Source organism: Citrus sinensis, chromosome 8 (assembly GCF_022201045.2).
Source record: "Citrus sinensis cultivar Valencia sweet orange chromosome 8, DVS_A1.0, whole genome shotgun sequence".
Lineage (NCBI taxonomy): Eukaryota > Viridiplantae > Streptophyta > Magnoliopsida > Sapindales > Rutaceae > Citrus > Citrus sinensis.
Genome location: NC_068563.1, coordinates 4,228,053 through 4,248,073, shown reverse-complemented (window position 1 = coordinate 4,248,073; position 20,021 = coordinate 4,228,053). Strand labels below are relative to the sequence as shown.

General features: G+C 31.4%; 3 protein-coding genes across 5 annotated transcripts in view; 1 reads left to right on the top strand and 2 right to left on the bottom strand.

Moving 5' to 3' along the window:
- Positions 1 to 7,283: 7,283 nt before the first annotated feature.
- LOC112498178 (uncharacterized) lies at positions 7,284 to 7,715 on the top strand. Its single transcript, XM_025098169.2, has one exon. It carries the CDS (start codon positions 7,284 to 7,286, stop codon positions 7,713 to 7,715), a length of 432 nt encoding a protein of 143 aa, XP_024953937.2.
- A 10,012-nt stretch (positions 7,716 to 17,727) lies between these two features.
- On the bottom strand, positions 17,728 to 18,970 carry LOC127898634 (hemoglobin-2-like). Its single transcript, XM_052432029.1, has 3 exons — positions 18,747 to 18,970; positions 18,534 to 18,648; positions 17,728 to 18,147 (listed from the first exon to the last, which is right to left on the bottom strand). Exons 1-3 carry the CDS (start codon positions 18,968 to 18,970, stop codon positions 17,893 to 17,895), a joined length of 594 nt encoding a protein of 197 aa, XP_052287989.1. The 3' UTR covers positions 17,728 to 17,892.
- A 686-nt stretch (positions 18,971 to 19,656) lies between these two features.
- The window catches only part of LOC127898670 (non-symbiotic hemoglobin 1-like), a 55,050-nt gene continuing 54,685 nt past the window's right edge, over positions 19,657 to 20,021 (bottom strand). For all 3 annotated transcript variants that reach the window (XM_052432028.1, XM_052432026.1, XM_052432027.1), the window contains one exon: positions 19,657 to 19,958. In XM_052432028.1, coding sequence (XP_052287988.1) covers positions 19,821 to 19,958 — 138 coding nt within the window. In that variant the 3' untranslated portion in view covers positions 19,657 to 19,820. The remainder of the gene's footprint in view (positions 19,959 to 20,021) is intronic.

The following is a 20,021-nucleotide window of genomic DNA, read 5'->3' as shown; positions in this document are numbered from 1 at the left end:
GTGTCCATTTTATTAATTACATTAAGTTTTTATATTTTTATCAACCAATATATAGGGTATCAACACATTGCTTAATTTTAAAACTTGTATTACTATGATGCATGTATTCTTAACTTTTTTTGTTTGTTTGATTTTTAAAATTTTTTAGGATTTTTTTATTATTGTTGAAATTCAAGAATTAAATATGGAATTGATTTTATGCCTTTTTTTAAGTATTGAAACTGTAGAATAAAAAGAAGCCTTATATAAAAAATTCACTTAGGGCTCCAGATACTCTAAAGCTGGTGTTGATTAGGTCGTATATGAGTTTAATGATTAGGTTTAAATTAGTTAATTGCTGTTACACAAAATTGATTTTGATATATATAGGGGAACTATTCCAATTCGAGACTCCCAGATTGGAACAGTGTCCAAGCTGGTGGCTGCACAAGGTGAGGTCCACATGCGGCCGACCAAAAAAATAAAAAGAAAGCCACCAACGAAATCCAACATCCCTTAGTGGATTCCGGGTGTGTGATGCAATTACTACCATATATGAATATAGTCTTTTTCTAGTGCGAGTGTCCTCATTTTTTTTTAGCGGACATGTTAACTTGAGCAATTTAATAGAGTTAATTTTTAATACTATTAAATCACATGCTTACATTGTATTAACTCTAATAAGACGTATTGCTTAACAATATGTCCCTATTTAAAAAAAAAATTAGGGTGCCTATACCTGAGAATTATACTATATATATATATATATATATATATAGAGAGAGAGAGAGAGAGAGAGAGAGAGAGAGAGAGAGAGAGAGAGAGAGAGATCCATAGTGACACTCCATATAAGTAGAGATGGCAAAACCCCGGGCCGGGTCCGGGTATTGCCATGACCGGACCCTGCCCGGATGCAATCGGTCCGGGTCCGGGTCCGGGCCAGGTTTTAATCCGGGTACCCGGATTTTATATTTTTTAATATTTTATGTGTATATATTTTTTATTTTTTGATAATTTTATAAGTTTTAAATTTATTTCAATAAAATTTGACATGAAAATATAAACTTTAAGTGTTTAAAACTTTATATATGTATAATAAATAAGTCAAATAAATATAAAATATTTAAAATAATATATATTTTATAATTTTTTTTAATAAAATCCGGGTTCCGGGTTTATCAAGTGATGCCCAAGACCGACCCGGCTTCATACCCGGGCCGGGTATTACCCGGCCCGCAACACCCGGGTACGGTCCGGGTCCGGACCGGGCGGGTATTTTTGCCACCTCTACATATAAGAATAACCTCTACACGCTCATAAAATATAATAGTCCCAATTTGCGCTAGTTATAAATAAGAATAAACTTCATATTATAATAAGTTAAAATTCATCCACATCCCCATCTTAAAGACTTTGCCTTCACATATTAATAATTATCTATGTATTATAAAATTTATATGCTATGTTGCATTAAATGATTAAGATGAAATAAAGTATTTTTATAAAGCTAGTTGGGACAAAGATTCATTCTTAAGATTTGTTATCAAATCATCGTATAATATTTATAGAATTTACGTTAATAGAAAAAGATTAAAGAGAATGCAATCGTTTAAACTTTTAATTTGATTTTGTGTATTCTCAATACCATATAAATGCATTTATTAGTTTTTTTTAAACTATGTATATCTCTTTTGTCAATGCCTATACATGAGATTTGACATACTTCTAGGGATGGCAATGGGGAGGGCAGGGGAGGGGACCAATCTCCCCGTACCCTTCCCCGATATTTTGCGTATGTCCATATCCCCTCCTCGTCCCCGTCAGAATTACTTGAGAGAATCCTCATCCCCTCCTCGAATAATAACAGGGGATCCCCAAGGGTCCCCGATCCCCGAATAACTAATACATTTTTTGTTTTCGATTTTGAGTTAATCATATTAAAATAAAAAATTCAAATAGAAGTAAAATTTGAAATATATCTTACATTAATATCCATTACAAGTCACATACATTAAATTAGTAAGTAACGCAGCATGGAAGAGATACAAACTTCTTTTACAAACTATCGTGAATAAATTAATAGTCAAATACAAAATTGTTACAAATAAAATCGAATTTAGATTCAAAATTAACTTTTTCAATGGTGGCGTGGACACTTTATAAATGTGGACTAATCCATTTACAGCACAATATTTAAGTCGGAGCAAATTAAGAGCAAATATTAGATTAGATTATATTAGATTAAATTAGATATTAAAATTGTGATTCGATGTGGACAATTATAACATTTAAAAATAAATAAAAAATAGATTTAAGTTTAAAACATTTAATGAATATTAAAATAAAAACAAATTTTTTGGGCTAATAGAATTTACCCAGTTTTTTTAATGTTCTAAATAAAAATTTAAGACTTTAATTAGTTAATTAGGCCTAAAAGTTTAATAATATAAATATTTTGATATTTTTTATTTTTACCAATATTTATAATTTTATAATTCAAATTTTATTATTTATTTACTAGTAATTTTAAAAAATAAAAATAAAAATAAAAATTAAAATGAGGAAATGGGTAGGGGATGGGGATTCCACCTCATCCCCGTCCCCTCCCCGAATAAGAGATTGGGTAAAAAAATTTCTCCGTCCCTTCCTCGAATAAGAAATTGGGTATGAAATTATCCTCATACCCTCCCCGAATGAGGAAAATCCCGAGGATACCAGTTCCCGTAGGGATTTTTGTCATCCTTACATGCTTCATTAATTAATTATTAATATAGTGCATATTTTACTTTTATATCACTTACAAATTAAAGATTACTAAGTCGAAATAATAAATTTTTATAACTATATCTTTATTAAATTATAATGTCCGCCTATTAATAAAATTAGTTTGGTCCTATATTTATAAAATTATTTTTACTGTATACACCGCGGCACGCGGTGTCATTCATTCTCTTTTATAAAGGAAAGAGCATTTGTAATTTCCTTTATGCAATGGACAAAAAAAAAAGGGGACGAAGCTGGAAAAGGAAAAAAAAAGTGAAAAGTTGATTGCCGTGTAAATCGTGGAATATTAAAGCTTGACGCCAAGACGAGAAGTGATTGACTGAACAATGATTGACTAATAGGAATTCAAATTCAATAAAGTGCATTGGCAAACCCATTGAGATTTTTGTCATTCCTAAATAATAAGGTTTCGATGGATGCATTAATATAAATTTAATATAATAATCGTATTCTAATTTAATAGAATGAGTAGTTATAGCTATTATATTCTAAATGATTAGTAGAAATGATTTATTATTATTTAATAAATTTGAATTGATTTTTTTTTACGTTATATACTTCCTTAAGGAAAAGGTAAGTTTAAAATGAAATTAAAAGAAAAATATAATCCCATTATATGGAATCTGAATTAGAATGAGACATTCAATAAGATGTCAAATATTGTTTTTTAGGAGTGGGGAGGAATGTATATGTACATGCATATGTGCGTGTGTATTCTAATTTGAGAGTCCCAGATTGGAATAGTATCCGGGAAAAATGCTAGCGGCCTCTGGATTTAAATCTAAATGCCACCAATGGCTGTTCATGACGGGCACCGCCATGTCTAGCCCAGCACAAAGAAAAAAGAAGGAAACCACCAGGTTTCTCGGGCAGTGATGCAATCTGGAACCCTTAGATTAGATCACCGTCTATATATATATATATATATATATATGCGGATGTAAAAATATGAATTTCACACAAATTCATTATTACACCATAAATTATGTCGTGAATCTATACGAAATTTACATTTATGTATTCACACATGAGAATTATTAGATATTTAAGATACTTTAAAGTATTTAGTATATTAGAAGCAATTATACAACCAACTAATATATTTTATAATACGTGTAATTAAATTTAACATATCTAGTATTTGTATAACTATCTTTTTAAACAAATATGCACATGATAGAAAATCATTTAATTATTTAATGACTGGTACCTTTAATATATTTTATTATATGCTCTTGGGGAGGGTTGTTTGCATTGAACCTTAATTATCTTTATCAATAATGGATTATGGTTTTTGTTTCCCCTTTTTGTTCCCCAACAAGAACAAATGAATATACCCTTAAATGGAAAATCCTATAGCTAGGGGTAAAGTCTTAGTCCAGCTTTTGACTGGTATATTCCATCAAAGTTAAATTGGCTTTGGCCGATTGGCCCATCGACCACTCGCATGCGTTAAACACAGTGAAAGTGATTTTGTTACCAATGATATGAAAAAGTTTAAAAAGAAGAAAAGGAATGAAAGCTCCGGTAGCACTAGCAATAATTGATCAAAACGCAGGTCTTGTTAAGAGTCTTCCCACCAGAGAAAAATAAATGTGAAAGATACGATCATTCACAAGAAGCTGCAAATTTTTAATTACTTAAGTTCCCTGTATTCACCTCGATGCTTTCCCAGCGAGGCCGCAACAAAACAATAATATAAGGCCACGGCTACGCAACGCGTGTGAGAAATTTCCATCCTTTTGCCCAGTGAATTCTTTTTTCCTCCATTTTCGATAATTACTTGAAATAATATTAATTAAATGCGTAGAGATTCGTTAAGTTTTTGTAATTTTAACATTATTGTAATTTTAACATTATACATGTGTCACTCTGTTGGATATTAATTTTTTCTCCGGTTTCATTGCCACAAAGTTGGGAGTTATGAGTCCCATGAGCATGACATGCTTTATGTAAATTAATTCTCCATTTCATTCAGGCTGTGTTTACTTTTTAGAGTAGAAGTGAGGAGTGTGGATTCCTCCTATTCCAATATTTATTTCAACAAATTAACTCCGAATTAAGAATTCCACTCCGTGGGCCCCACTCATTTTTAGAGTGGAGAGTGGGAGTGGGACTCCCATGGGTCATGCGGAGTGGGAGTGGAAATCCACTCCCACCTCTCCATTTTCTACATTTTTTAATTTAATTTAACTTAATTTAATTTTTTATATTTAATAAAATAAAATAAATAGTATTATATTTATTTGAATAATATTATTATATTTATTTTAAAAATAATAGTACTATATTGATTTGATATTAATAATTAATAATAATAAATAGTTTATTCTATGAAAATATTAATTTTGTGCTAAATAATATTATATTATTAGTTTATATAATAAATTTAATATAATTATATTAAATAAAATAAAATAATGTTTCATTTTATATTTACCCTCTTTTTATTAAATTTACTATAATTATATTTAATAAATATTTAAATAATATTATATTTATTTAAATAATATTATTATATTTATTTAAATAATATTATTATATTTAACTAAATAATAATTTGGTTTGATTCTAAGTCTAAATTACTTAAAAATAATATTATTATATTAATAGAGAATTAATAATATTACTATAAACCATCTTTATTTGAAAATATATTATTATTATATTTATTTTAAAATATTAGTGTTATATTTATTTAATATTAATAATTAATACTAATAAATAGTTTATTCTAAGAAAATATTAATTTCATACTATGTTAATAGTAAAAATATTTCATTTATATTGCCCTTATCAATAATTTTTAATTTATATAATTAAAATTAAAATTAATAAAATTTTATGATGTTCATAATTAAGAATATTAATAATTATTATAAATTTTCAAAGGCTTTGGCTAAGTTACGTTAAACGTAACTTACGCCAGATACAGCAACAGTGGTAGTGATGGGACTTGTCACTGTTGCTGTGCCTGACGTAAGTTACGTTTAACGTAACTTAGCCGGCTCCATTTTCAAATATAATAAAATAAATGTTTATTCATTAAATATGTTTTTTATTAACTTTGTAATTAAAAACTATAATTCTTTAAATAAGGATAAAATTATAATTTGAAACTATTTACTCCCAATCCAAAACAAAGTAAACACATAAATTGAATTCTGATATCTATTCGATGCTTCCATTTCAGTGTAAGTAAACAACTTACTCCTACTCCCACTCCACACTCTCAATCCTAAGATTCCCACTCCTCAGGATTCCCACTCCAATCCAAAAAGTAAACGCTACCTCAGATTAGGCATGTCCGTTGAAAAATACAGTGAGAATGTATGTTTTATTCCTGATAAATATCATATTTATTATTTATAATCTTATTAAATATTAAATTATCTGTTTTATCTCTTCCTTTAATAAATAACATATAAAGTTCACATTTTTTGTTCTTTTTGTGTGTATTAAATCATATAGTATTCGAAGACCACATTGAGTCCCGACTAATCTAGAGTCGAGGCGGGTAGAACCACTAGAGCGGCTTTTTGTTCATTTATTATTCCACCTTCTTCAAAGGATTTTATGACATTTCTAAGCAGTTTAGTGTCAAAATTAAAGTGAAGATTAAAAAGACTAGTCTTATGTAATTATCTAAAGAGCATTAACATTTTTCATTTTTTTGCCAACCTCAATGACTTGTGTCAAATTTTAATTTATAATTTTAATAAAATATCTCATCTTGAATGATTGTTTTGTCCTAATTTTTATAATTATTTTCATTATCACTTAATGAGAGAGATGAAATAAGTAAATAAAAATTTAGTATGGATATAAGTGATAAATATGATATCTATAAAAAAAAATCAAACAGGCATTCTCCCAAAAATAAATATAAGATCTTGAAGCTGCAGCTAAACACTTAATGAAGTAGTGATTACAAATTGAATAGCGTGTGTGAACAAACGAAAATAAGCCACACAAACAGATATTTTAGATTCCATATTCTTCAAATGTTAGAATTTCTGGTTGATCCTGTTGGGTAACTAATATGCCCCACTGATGACTCTGTAATCACCACCTAGAACAAATTTGTGATCCACATTGATCTCAATTAGATCTTAATGAATTAAAGAATATATTATTATATAATTCTTGTGCATGCATATATCATATATTTATATCTTTAGTTTCCTTAGCCGGCCGCTGGCCACCCATATGCTGCTAGGTGTTGAAAATTCTTGTACAAAAATAACAAAAAACTAAAATAGAAAGTGCTAAAAAAAATATTATTCTGCTAGGGATTTAATTTAGAAATTACTGTTGGAAAGTCAATCTCATTCACTTCAAAAAGTTATCCTTAGACAAAGAACTTTTTTGCTTTTGCTTTTTTCTGCTTATATATATATGTCACCATTCTCTCTAGTTTCTTCTATAACAAAGCCATAACCTACCATTCTAATCAAATTCTTTCAGTCTCTTTCTCTCAAAACTACAAATAGACAACACATTAGTACAAAAATAAAAGAATGGGCAATTGTGCAGCTCCTCAATACAAAAACAATGGTGCCAATTATCTAAATTGGCCAGCCACAGCAAAAATTATTCACTTAGATGGAAGGATGCAAGAATTCAAGCAACCCACCAAAGCCAAAAGAATTCTTTTTGAGAATCCAAATTGCTTTATTTGTAGCTCAGAATCAATGTTCATCGGCTCCCAAGTGCCCCCTTTGCCGGAAGATGAAGAACTTCAAGTGGGTCAAATTTACTTTCTCATGCCGCTATCAAAGTTGCAAGCAACATTAACGCTTCAGGAGTTATGTTCACTAGCTATAAAGGCAAGTTCAGCAATTTCTCATGCGACCGGCAAGAATGGTTTAAAGTATCCGGCGGCCACAAGTAACGGCTTCTGTGAAGTTCCGATAGAATTTCAGGCTCCGGCGAGGCAGAATGATCGGTGAATTGAGTATTGACTTTTAGGTTTGGCAAAACGGTTGAAATGGACCACAGAGAAACGTGTGCTGTCCATATATGTTGTTATTAATTATACTTTATAAAGTATCTTTTGAAATTGTAGGTAAGAAAATAGCGAAAAAAGCCGACTTAAGCTTAATTAAATTCTAAGAGTTAGCTAGCCTTGTGTTCGCACTATGTATACACAACAGGGTTGTCAAAGCTTTTGGAAATAAGGATGATAATAGATAGTGAGGCTTTTCTTTTTTTTTTTGGTTCTTCATTTTTTTTTTTTATATTTGCGCTTCATGATCACATATAACTATTCAAAATGGGCAATATTCTTATTCTATGTATATTTATTAAATTTCAAAATCCAAATGATATGCATCTTTAGCATAATCCAAACTCCAGTGATTAATTATATAATTCACTCAATATGTAGCCTTATTATTACAGTATTATTAAATATTAACACAAACAATTATTTTTATTCTATGATGTTAAGGATTCAATTACATTAAATAACAGGATAAAATATGCACATAAAAGAACTAAGAAATTTCCTCCGTTAGAGCTTCTCGTGCTGATAGCAAGCTGTGAATCAGGATGAATAGGAGGTTGCTATGTTACAGATTCTGTAACATACGTACCCAATGCATGCACCACACCTGTCCTGCATATGGAGAAAAAGCATGCAATTGTTTTTGTTTGGTAGCTAGCTAACCAATCAGGAGCTGGCTAAGTTGGATCTGTATGTTACAGAATCTGTAACTTAGCCAGCTCCGGATGAATAATTCATAAAGAAACTAAAACAACTATAGATATTGCATACACACCAATCATATTTTGCCACCTGTAGCAATAATTAATCACTCGCAGGTATGACCGTCTGCTCATCTCAAAAAAGGAAAATGAAATGAGAAACGTCGCGTCAAATTAGTCTATGTAAATAGATTTCCCCCCCCCCCCCCCCAAAAAAAGTATGCGAATAGTTTGTTATCATTATTATTCCTCTTTTTTTCTTTTTGACCTGGTTGCTTCCCAGAAACAAAACATTAATTAAAAAAAAAAAACTTATTTGCGACGGACAAACGATATTATCTAATTTACTGTGTGTCCATTAATAATATTTGGACATGTATGCTTTTTTTTTTCTCTTATAAACCACTCATAAATTATTAGACAATGGACAGTTCGTTAGAAATATATTATGTAAGTTGTTGGAATTTTATTGATATTTTAAAATATTAATTTTTCACATTTGAGAAAAGTGAGAGTAATTATTTTTATGTTATTTTAATTTTTTAATTTTTATTTATTTTCTTTCAAAAATGTGAAAGATGTCACATGAATTTGAATAAATAGTGTACTAGAGTTACATCTTACATGCTGCATTACTCATAAATTAATTCTCGATTTGCTTCAAATGAGGCATGCAGCTGGCAGTTAATTAAAAAAAATGGCAACTCTAATGTCTTACAACTGGATCCACATGTGACATTTGTGAAGTATTAGATTCAAAATGAGCAACGTCGCAAGTAGTAATGGCAATTGTGGGACGGGATTGAAATATATTTTTATCTCATAAAAAAATTTAAAGATATAAATGTGATATTTTTTATTCTAATTACATATGCGGGACGGGAGTGAGATTGACAAATTTTATCTCATCCCATCTCATTATCGATTAAGAATGAAAATTTTTTCAATTAAGATAGAATTACACAGGATTCCATATCTTTTGGGACGAGATTGAAACATATTTTTATCTCAAAAAAAATATAAAGACAAAATTGAGATATTTTTTCATCGCATTTATATATATGGGATGAGACTGAAATTGATAAATCACATCCCATCCCGTTCCATTACCAACCCTAGTCGCAAGTGAACAAACAGGAGCAGTCATGCATACAACAGAAATTATTAGGTTTCAATATCTTTCAAATGTCTGTCAAATCTGGTTGATCCTGTTAGCATTAATGACTCTCTGTCTCTGATGACCTCAATTAGCTACCCAGATGGAACAAATTTTTGATCCACTTGATGGGCAAGATATTTGTTATGATTATGACCATTATTGATCAATAAATTAATCAAATTGTCATAATTTATATTAAACGGTATGTAGGGGAATATAATCAAGGAAGTTAAAAAATTTGCATTCGTGATACTTTTATACGAAATCTTTTGCATATCTTTAATTAGTTTGCTTAGCCGCCGCATTATTGTTGCATATGTACGTTGAAAATCTTGTTTACACACGTAAATTTATGATCTACAGAGTGCTTTAAAAAAAAAAAAATCTATACTACATGAGCTTACATTGGAAACCACTGTTGGGAAGTCAATCTTTCCATCTTCTAATAAAATAATCCGTTGATTGCTTTTTTTCTCCTTTTATATATCACAATCCTCTTCAACATACACACAATTCATCATTCTGATCAAGTTCTCTCAATATCTCAAAATTACAAATACAAAAACACATTGATGCACAAAAATGGGCAATTGTACAGCTCCACAGTACAAAAACAATGGTGCCGATATTGATTATCTAAATTATTGGCCAGCCACAGCAAATATAATTCACTTAGATGGAAGGCTACAAGAATTCAAGCAACCGATCAAAGCCATAGACATTCTTTCTCAGAATCCGAATTGCTTCCTTTGTAGCTCAGAATCAATGTTCATCGGCTCTCAAGTGCCACGGCTGCCAGAAGATGAAGAACTTCAAGTGGGTCAAATTTACTTTCTCATGCCACTATCAAAATCTCAAGCAACACTAACTCTTCAGGAATTATGTTCACTAGCTATAAAGGCAAGTTCAGCAATTTCTCATGTGAACAATATAAATTGGTGTTGAGTATCCGGTGGCCAAATGTCACCGCTATGAAGTTCCGATGGGATTTCAAGCTCCGATGAGGCAGAGTGATCGGAGAATTGAGTAAATATTTTTAACTTTTGCACAAGGGAAAAAAAAAAAAGAACTGGACACAAGAAAAATATGTGTGGTGACCATAGCTGGAAGCTTTTGGATTATTATTTTTTAATTATGTTTGATTTTAGTGTGTAACGCGTATTGTTTTAATTAGTATATACTACTATATATACTTATATATGGTATCTTTTTGAAAATATTGTGGCTCTTGATATATAAAAAGAGGCCAGGCTTAGCTAGCTCGATGTAAACACAAAAGAGTAGTCAAATTAAGCTTTGGAATTAGCTAGAGACAAAATTAAGAAATCATAATTAACCGAGTGGATATTATTATTTTTAGTTCTTGCACTTCCTGTATTTTATTATATATAAAGATTCCGCATAATACTGGCAATATTCTAATAATATTTATCTATTAAATTAATTCCACGCTCCAAATGATATATTACATATGTACCTTTATATTAAATTAGTATAAGAACATTATGTGATTCATCGATCATGTATGAGATTTTTCATCATGAAGATGTTAAATCTGTGACCTGATAAAAAATCTAATTGATTGAGTTTGAATATATATTTTGACGCGAACTAAAATCTCTTATCGGTTGTGGGAACTTGGAATAAAATCTTTGCATTAATGGTCTCGTTATTGTAATGAATTTAATTACTCAAGAATAGAGGAATCCATGGTTGTCAATTCAATTTTCTTAACAGTCAGGAAAAATCTTAGAATAATGATATAGCGATAAACTCTTATATAAATTTATTTTGTACAAACTGATGTGGGTAATTAGAGATAGATAATTTTTAAGAAATTTTATTTAATTGATCATTTGAGTTTGAATTCTACAAAGATTAAAATTAAAAAAAAAATTAATATAGACTATTTTAGTGTCTCTATTTTTTTATAAAGAATAATAAAATAATTAATAATAGTTCCATTAGGGCATCAGCCTTGGATTCTTCTTCTCCAGAGTTGGAAGCTACAAGAATTCAAGCTGCCAATCAAAGCTGGCCACGCCCTCGCCTGGAGTTAATCACTGGAATCACAAAGCTTCTTAGCTCATAATCCATGCGTAATATTGTATATAAAACTCTCACTTGCCCTCCTTCATAGATAATTGTTAGAATACTAGTTTGGCCATACTAGATGGCATGAAATAAAAGTTGTTGACATACTTAACTTGGTCATACTAGATATTACGAATTCATGAAAGTTTACAAGTACAAAAAAGTTTATATAAGTTTCTTTTTCCTTTAGTTTTGTCTCGTTCGACCTACTCGTTAGGTAGCAGTTGATCTTCTTACAGAGTTTGGTCTGCCTCATTCTCTCTATCTCTTGTTCCAATTCTTTTTTATCTGCACCTCTACTTTGGACACCTCGATGTCCACTTTGGTACTCTCTAAATCAAGGTATTTTCCCAACAACAAATCGAGTGCAAACTCTAGCCCAGGTAAAATATTTTCATCATTCTTAACTTGGCTTTCCTTCTTCAAATAATCAACCATCTTTCCCTTATCTGCAATCATTTTGTCTTTTTCCTCGATCACTACATATCACGACGAGCAACCTCCTCATCCAACTCTTTTGCCTTCTGTTTCGAGCTCTCCTTCTCAGCCTCATCAGTTTTAGCCCTCTCTTTATATATATATAGCAAGTGACTTTGCTCCTTGTTTAATTACCTGGTCATTGTGTTTCTTGAACCGACACCTTAGGTAATTGGCCTAACAACATCTATGGATTTCACCTTTTCTTTTCTTGGTATTTTAAATAAAATGAAAAGACATTAGAACATTATAGGTCTATTAGCGAAATATTAACTTTTCGTTAAGTTGCATATATTTAAATTATATTTTCATTTCTTAGATAAATTAAAATAAGTAAATTAAAATTTTCCTCTATGGATCAACCTCGAACTCACTGAGATATATTATAACTAAATAATCTTTTATTTGGGAGAAAATTAAACACTTTTGAATCGTGTCAAGTTTTTTATTTACAAAAAGTAAAAGGAACGAAAAGTAAAAAAAATGCAAAATAAAAATAAAAAGTAAAAAAAAAAATTTCTCCGGTAACGGTGCCAAAAACTTGACACAACTCAAAAGTATTTAATTTACTCTCAAGTATAAGAGTGCCTTGTTATAATATAGATCGGTGAGTCTGAAATCAATCTACAAAAAAAAAAAATTAATTTGTTTATTTTAATTTATCTAAGAAATGAAAATAGAATTTAAATATATGCAAGTTAATTTAAGTGAAACTATGAAATTAAATTAGTTAAGGTTATGGATCCACTTTTAGTAGTAAATACAATTTAATAAATTCTTTGTATTTTTATTTTATGCCCAAAAGATTAATTGTATAAATTACAATTCTTTTTCCATTAATTTTATCATGGATTAAGTACTTAGTGTGCTAAAATTTAACTTGTCTACAATAAGTCAAAATACCATTTTACCAAACTTTATTCTAAGATGTTAAGAATTTATTGTACCAAAATCCTATGTTTGCCTACAATAGATCAAAATTTTAAAATATAAAATATAGATAAAATTGGATAGAAATAATTTAATTTATATAATTAAAAATAGAATTTGATTAAATAATTTTTTTTTACTAAGAGTTTCACTTTACCCTAACAATTAGTATTTACCTAAACATAATTGAAATAAGGTAATTATTAAAATTAAATTATAGATAATTAAAAAAATGGTACTTGAAAGTTGAAAATAAAACTAATTTTATTTATTGAACATATATTACAAAATATTAAAACATAATTAAGATAGAGAGAAGAGAAGAATTTGGGAAAAAAGAAGTGAAGATAGGTGTAGAGAGGTATGTTCTCACCCTCTCTATTTATACTAATTCATAATCAATCCACACCACACAGATAAATAAAGTCAATTATATTATGACCATACATTTGTCCTACTAACAAAATATAAACCTAACTTAATGTCGGTTTTTTAGTGTATTACCATTAGGTGTCTACTAGCTGCGAACCTCATCGTGTCAAATTTCCTTTTTATTCTCGTTAATTTGTGAATGCTCGCTCTTAAATCTTAATTCAGTGTTTATGAATGTTTGTGAATGTTTTGCACCTTAATTTGTGTATATTATCGCAATAAACAAGCACATGCTATATGTGGCAGTTAAATTGCCTTCGAATAGTATTCTATGCCTAAAATGTGTTGATGAGATTTGATCAAACCAAATGGTACAGTATTGATTTCTCATATTACATGTATATCGATTAATAATGACTGACTTATGATTTTTCTCCATTAATTTTAAGATTCAACTCGCATTTAGTCCGGATCGTTAATAAGTTCTGGTTTTAATATCAAAGTATGAGGGTACTTGCATAACCAATTGACATCACGATGGCCTTGTTTCATTCATGAGAACCATATGCTTCAATCTTAGACTCTTGAATCTTGTAGTGTCTGGGATTTTCTTTCAACCAAGGAATCCAAATTAAGTACATAAACTACTGGGGGTTTACAAATTTATATATCGATCCATATACAGTAGTAACAGTTACGAGAAATTGGAAACTGATTTTAGATATGGTAAGAGTTTTCTTTGATCCTAACACAAGTTGGCTGACATAACCAAGCATCGATACAAGTGAGTCGATACTTGGGCAATCATGGTGATTCCGTCAACATGAAGTCAGCATCGTGATCCTTCCACAGTAAATTTGGTGATTTTAAAGATCTGCATGGTGGTGGGGAGTCGAGATCACTGAACCGATCATATTTCCAAGGAGATGGATCTTCAAGCTGCTCCTCTGGCAGCTCTTGCAATTCCAAGTATCTTGGAGGACTCACAGGCTGAAACAGAAGGAAACAAGCATTTATTTGAACAATCCCAAAGCTACGGAAATTTACCATAACAAAGAAGCAGCGAAAATGAAATGAAGACTTGTGAAGAGGGAAAAAGATTCAAACTGACCATCAGTTCACTCAACTGCAGAGGCTCTGCCTGCTTCAGAAAACCTAGAATAAAAGAACAAACGAAGAAAAACTCAGTGGCAAGGCCACACATATGGCACCACAAAAGGCTTTGAAATACTAATCAAACTTGTTTATACCATTATCTAGTCCCACTGTCCTCAAAATTTCATCAATGTCCACAGCTTTAGTCTGGGCTTTGATGCATTCTTGATGATTGTGTAGAAACCCTTCCCCTGCAATATCACTGACATCTTCCTCAGTCGCAATATTAGTTTTGCATTTAGATTCTTCTTTGGTGCCTCATGCAGATGTGGCTTCTCCCAATTCGAAATATCAGAAAGTGCTTTTCTGCCACTGGTCTGCAGCTTCTCAAGTGCTTTGGAGAAACTTTTCTTTTCACTTCCATCAATTCTGATTTTAGATTTAGAAGCACCAATCAGTCTGTCAGCAAAATTGTTGGAGTTCTGCTTTTTCAGTGACTGATTCAGAGTAAGATTCACAGAATTTGATAAATCGGCGAGAGGCTTCCTTCCACCAAGCCCTCCTTTCTTAGAAGCTTTAGAGACAGTGCTCTTGCCCCCAGCAGCCGCTCCCATAGTGATTATCAAAGTAAGACCACAAAAACCTTGAAAATCAAAGAAAAATCAATCAAACACTAAACAGCAAGCATCAGTGGAGTACCATTGGAGCGAATATTCAAATTCTGATCATGGATGATCGGACCACCATGTTGTGAAGCCATCGACTATGTGTCTTCGGAAACTCAGATTAATACTCAGCAAGGATAGAAACTATTACCCAGTATAATAGCAGAATTTAAGAACTAATATAGCTCATTCAAATTCTTCACACAAAAGGAAATTGCACCCAGCAAAGCAAATCAGACAGGGTGACTTCACAAAATGCTAAGTAGTCAGGGAACTCACTGCAATCTTAACCACCCATGCAATCAATTCTCAGTTTTTCACTCTATTTGAGAAAGTAACAAAGGCAACCATATACAAAATCCAAGATGGAAAGACAATGTATTATGTACTTCATATATTATACACCTGAAGTATGAGATATATCTTACCATTTTAGCATAAGGCTTTTATACCCTAAACTATGAATGAATGACTTAATAAGGGTACTCTATCAATGCAAATTGTTTCTCCAATCTTCCAAATACAAGAACACAATTTCTTATTTTACAGAATTTCATTTCAAACAACATTACATGGCTGCATCATCAAGACACTAAAAAGAAATATAGATATATATTTTTTCCAATCAGCAGTATCTGGAATGAAAATTTCAAAACGACCGACAAATTTCTTTAGTTATTTGCAAAACCTAGTTGATTTTCTGAGAAAACCCAGAAAGAAAAAACGAAAGGGGACTCGAAATAAGAGGAAACTGTTAATATAAAAGGACTTTCTTGAACCCTAGATCAAAAAAATCTCCGAAATTTACAGTTAATTTCTAAATTATCCCAAATTTTCCTCAGAAATTGAAAGCAAAAATATCTGAAAAGAAATTTTTAAAAAGTAAGGTTGAAGAGGAAAAACACTCACATGAAAGAAGGATATTGATAGAAAGATCTTGATTTTAAGATTCTTGATTTTCTCGGTGTTTCCAGTAAATTTTTCTTGCGTTTTTGATATGCAAAATCACTCTATTCAGTTTTAACAACAGCGTTCGCAGTTCTGTTCAGTGTTCACCATAAAGCAAATGGGGTTTCCAACTTCCAACGGTAACTCACTCTTTCTTTTACATTACTACCCCACTGTTTCGCACAAATTCGCTATAACGCCATTTTCAAATTCAGCCGTCTGATCCCTTCCAATTTTCATCCTTATTAGTCTATGAGTGCTGCTCTTTACCCCGAATTTACTCCCCGAATCTGCACTCCGAAAAACAAAACGCACCGTTTGGTTTTCCTCTGCTCTTTACCCCGAATTTACTCCCCGAATCTGCACTCCGAAAAACAAAACGCACCGTTTGGTTTCCCTCTCCACACGTGTTGCTTCATTTGCTTTCCACTTAGCTTTCACTTTTTCTTTCACTTTTGCTTTCACTTTCCACTTCCTTCGTTTGCTTTCACTTTCACTTTTCCAGTTAGCCCCGAAAAGCAAGGTAAACACGAACAGCAAAACACAAACAGCACCACGGACAGCACAACGGCTCCGATTTTCTTCAGACCTTCCCTTTTCCACTTAGCCCCGAAAAGCTAAACACGAACGGGACCACAGCTCCGATTTTCTTCAGACTACGGCTTCGATTTTCTTTAGGCAAATTCTTTCCTTGGTTCTTAACACCGTTGGTAATGTGTTGCGTGTGCTTCTGTTTTCTGTGATTACTTACTTACCCCTAATTCATTAAGTTTACAAACAAATAAAAATATAAATAGATATTATTAATTAATGATTCAACAAATTAATTATTATTAATTAGTTATCCCTAATTTATTAAGTTTACAAACAAATAAAAATATAAATAGATATTATTAATTAACGATTCAACAAATTAATTATACAAATGCTCACGGTTAAGTAAATTTAAATACAAATACTCATGGTTGAACTCACAAATTAAAATAAAACGTCTCAAGATTCATAAATTAAAATGAAATAACTCAACATTCATAAATTAAAATGAAACAACTCAATAAATTAATGTAGGAACAATAAATGCATACGAGTTTTGTAATGTAGAGATTCAACACTTTCACAAATCAGTTATGATTTTTCAGTTTCCAAATCAAATCCTAAACTTAGGGTTTTTCACTTTGTAAAGCAATGAACTCCTCTTTCTCTTTCAGACCTTCCCGAAATCAAAGGAAATAACAAAGAAAGAAATAGCAAAGGAAAAAGCAAAGCAAAGCAAATAAGTGGACCACAGCTTAAACACAACAAATGAAATGAAATAAGTGGACCACGGCACGTTGACTATCCTTCCCCAGGTTTTTCCTTTACATAAAGCAACTGAAAACACGTGATTCAAAAGCAAAGCAATACCAAACGGTGCGTTTCATTTTTCGGGGCGCAGATTGGGGGAGCAAATTTGGGGTAAATAGCTTTTTCCTTATACTATTAACCGTTCGATGAATTCATACATCAATGCAAACATTAGGAACAAACTTTTGTTATTAAGATTCAAGAGTTGAACACAAGTGATTATACAAAAAGGCACAAGAAACACACGTGGGTACCAATGTAAAGACTAACAAATAAACAATGCTCTTTTTGAAATTCTTTAATATTACAGGGGAAGAGAAATTTGTTCAGGAAACTCTAAGAGGAGGGCTTCATCTCCGACTTAATGGCTGCAACCAATTGATCGTAAGCTTCTGACCAGGCACTCTTCATTTCTGGCGACCACATCTCTGGTACTGCCTCTTTTATGGTTTCCAGTAGTGAAAATTTTGTGACCTCAAAATGCTCATTAACAACACCATATTTGAAGTGGACAGCTCCTAATTTTTTTAGAGTTGATTCTCTTACTGTCACTTTGCCTGCTTTCCTCAGTTGCACTGCTGATTCACACGTCTGTAACACAACCAACACAACAAAAAAAGAAGAAAAAATTGAGGCAAAGCATTGAAAAAGGTAAGTGTTGAATGTTGATGAGCTTATAGCTAGATTATGTTATCAAGAGCGGAATTATGTTAGGGTCTATGTAACAGTAGTCCCCATGTTAAGAAAAAGAAGAGATAATATAAGAGTCCTAATTGAAATTTAGCTCAATTATTTAGATAAGGCTCTTAATTATAATTTCCCCGTAATGATCCTCTTCAGATAGAAATCCTGGCTTCGCCATTGGATTGGATGTTATGAAAACAACAATATTAGCATTAAATGCTACAAAATTAATTTGGATTAGGTGATGGTAAACGGGCAGTAAGGATTAGTAGCATATAGGCTTAATTCATTACCATAACAAAAACAGACATGGCGTGGGGCTTGAGCTTCTGGTTCTGCTCTAGAGGCACATTTGAGTCTCTCAAGAATGAGAACAGCTTTTGGGCTGATGGTGCAATCTCAAAGATCCTACATATATACAAGAAAAACCCAGAAACTTTCAGTTGTTAGTACAATGATTATAACAAGAAAGATTTTGGATAAAAAAAAGAAAAAGATTAGCTTACCTCAAGAAGAATTTAAGACCCAATTCTCCAGCATTCTTCTTCATTACATTCCATGACTTGACAACTAAAGCTTCTTGCTCTTCAGTAAAGGCTCTACCTTCGTTAATGTTGGCCATTGATTTCTTTTGGACACCTGAGGATTGAATGTGATACACAAAATGTTGTTGAATGTTGATCTGTGGCGATACTGCATACAATTTATACATTAAAAATGAACTCTTCATGGCATTGAACAGCCATTTTTGATGGAATAATATTCAAAAACAGGGGGCTATAAGATCTATTCTTTGACAAAGCGCACATGGTTTTGGCAACTTGAGGTTGGCATGATGTATGCATTGATAAGCATGATTGCTTGACCATTATTGCATCAGATTTTCATTGCACGTAACTTGACCTTTGACCAACAACATAATTTGACCTCTGACCATTATTTTATGTTTCATTCATCTAGAACTTTCTATCAATATAATTGTGCCACCATTAGTCATCGTTGCCGATGTTGATTTTATAAGAAATAAGAAGTGATTACTTCTGATTGGAAATTTCTATCCAAGTTTCAAAGTTCTATAAAATTTGGGTAATTTTTTATTTGTACATTATCTGTTGGACGTTGGCCTGCAGAACTGTTTGCTTGCGCGTTCAAAGTGGATCTTTGCAAGAAATTAACTCAACAATAATTTTTCCCATTTAATTTATGTGACCAATATTTTGAGGATAGTTCCAAATTACTTGTGATAGCAAACTAATGAAAGAGCTTTGCAATATCTTTGAATGGGCCTTCGACATGCATTTTACAGAGTTGAATTAACAAGATTATACGTAAAAGTTAATGAATTTTATTTTTCCCAATCCCAAAGAATAATGTGGAAAAACAAAGATTAGTACTGCAGCAAAAGAAGAGAGATAATTACTGATAAGAAAACTCACAAATGATCATTAGATTGCTCTGTTTGGAGAGAACTGGATCTTAGATTAGATCAACACAATATTCGATAATTGATGATTACATGACATTTTTACAATATTATTTTTTTCCATGAAACAGCATCACTTTTACATTCAATCAGCAAATTATGAAGGAGGCTTCATTTCAGTTTTGATGGCGGCAGCCAGTTGATCATAAGCCTCCGCCCAAGCATTCTTCAACTCTGGTGACCACATTTCAGGTACTGCTTCCTTTATGGTCTCCAACAATGCATACTTTGTCACCTATTAACGCATACAAAATATGTCACGCACTCTTAAATCGGCATACATACTCTCTTCTAAAAT

Excerpts from the sequence above, each read along its gene's own strand:
- LOC112498178 (XM_025098169.2), top strand. The coding sequence starts at position 7,284 with ATGGGCAATTGTGCAGCTCCTCAATACAAAAACAATGGTGCCAATTAT.
- LOC127898634 (XM_052432029.1), bottom strand. The coding sequence starts at position 18,970 with ATGAAGAGTTCATTTTTAATGTATAAATTGTATGCAGTATCGCCACAG. Across the intron at positions 18,649-18,746 it reads GGTCTTAAATTCTTCTTGAG|GATCTTTGAGATTGCACCAT; the intron begins GTAAGCTAATCT and ends GTATATATGTAG. Across the intron at positions 18,148-18,533 it reads CCATGTCTGTTTTTGTTATG|ACGTGTGAATCAGCAGTGCA; the intron begins GTAATGAATTAA and ends GTTGTGTTACAG.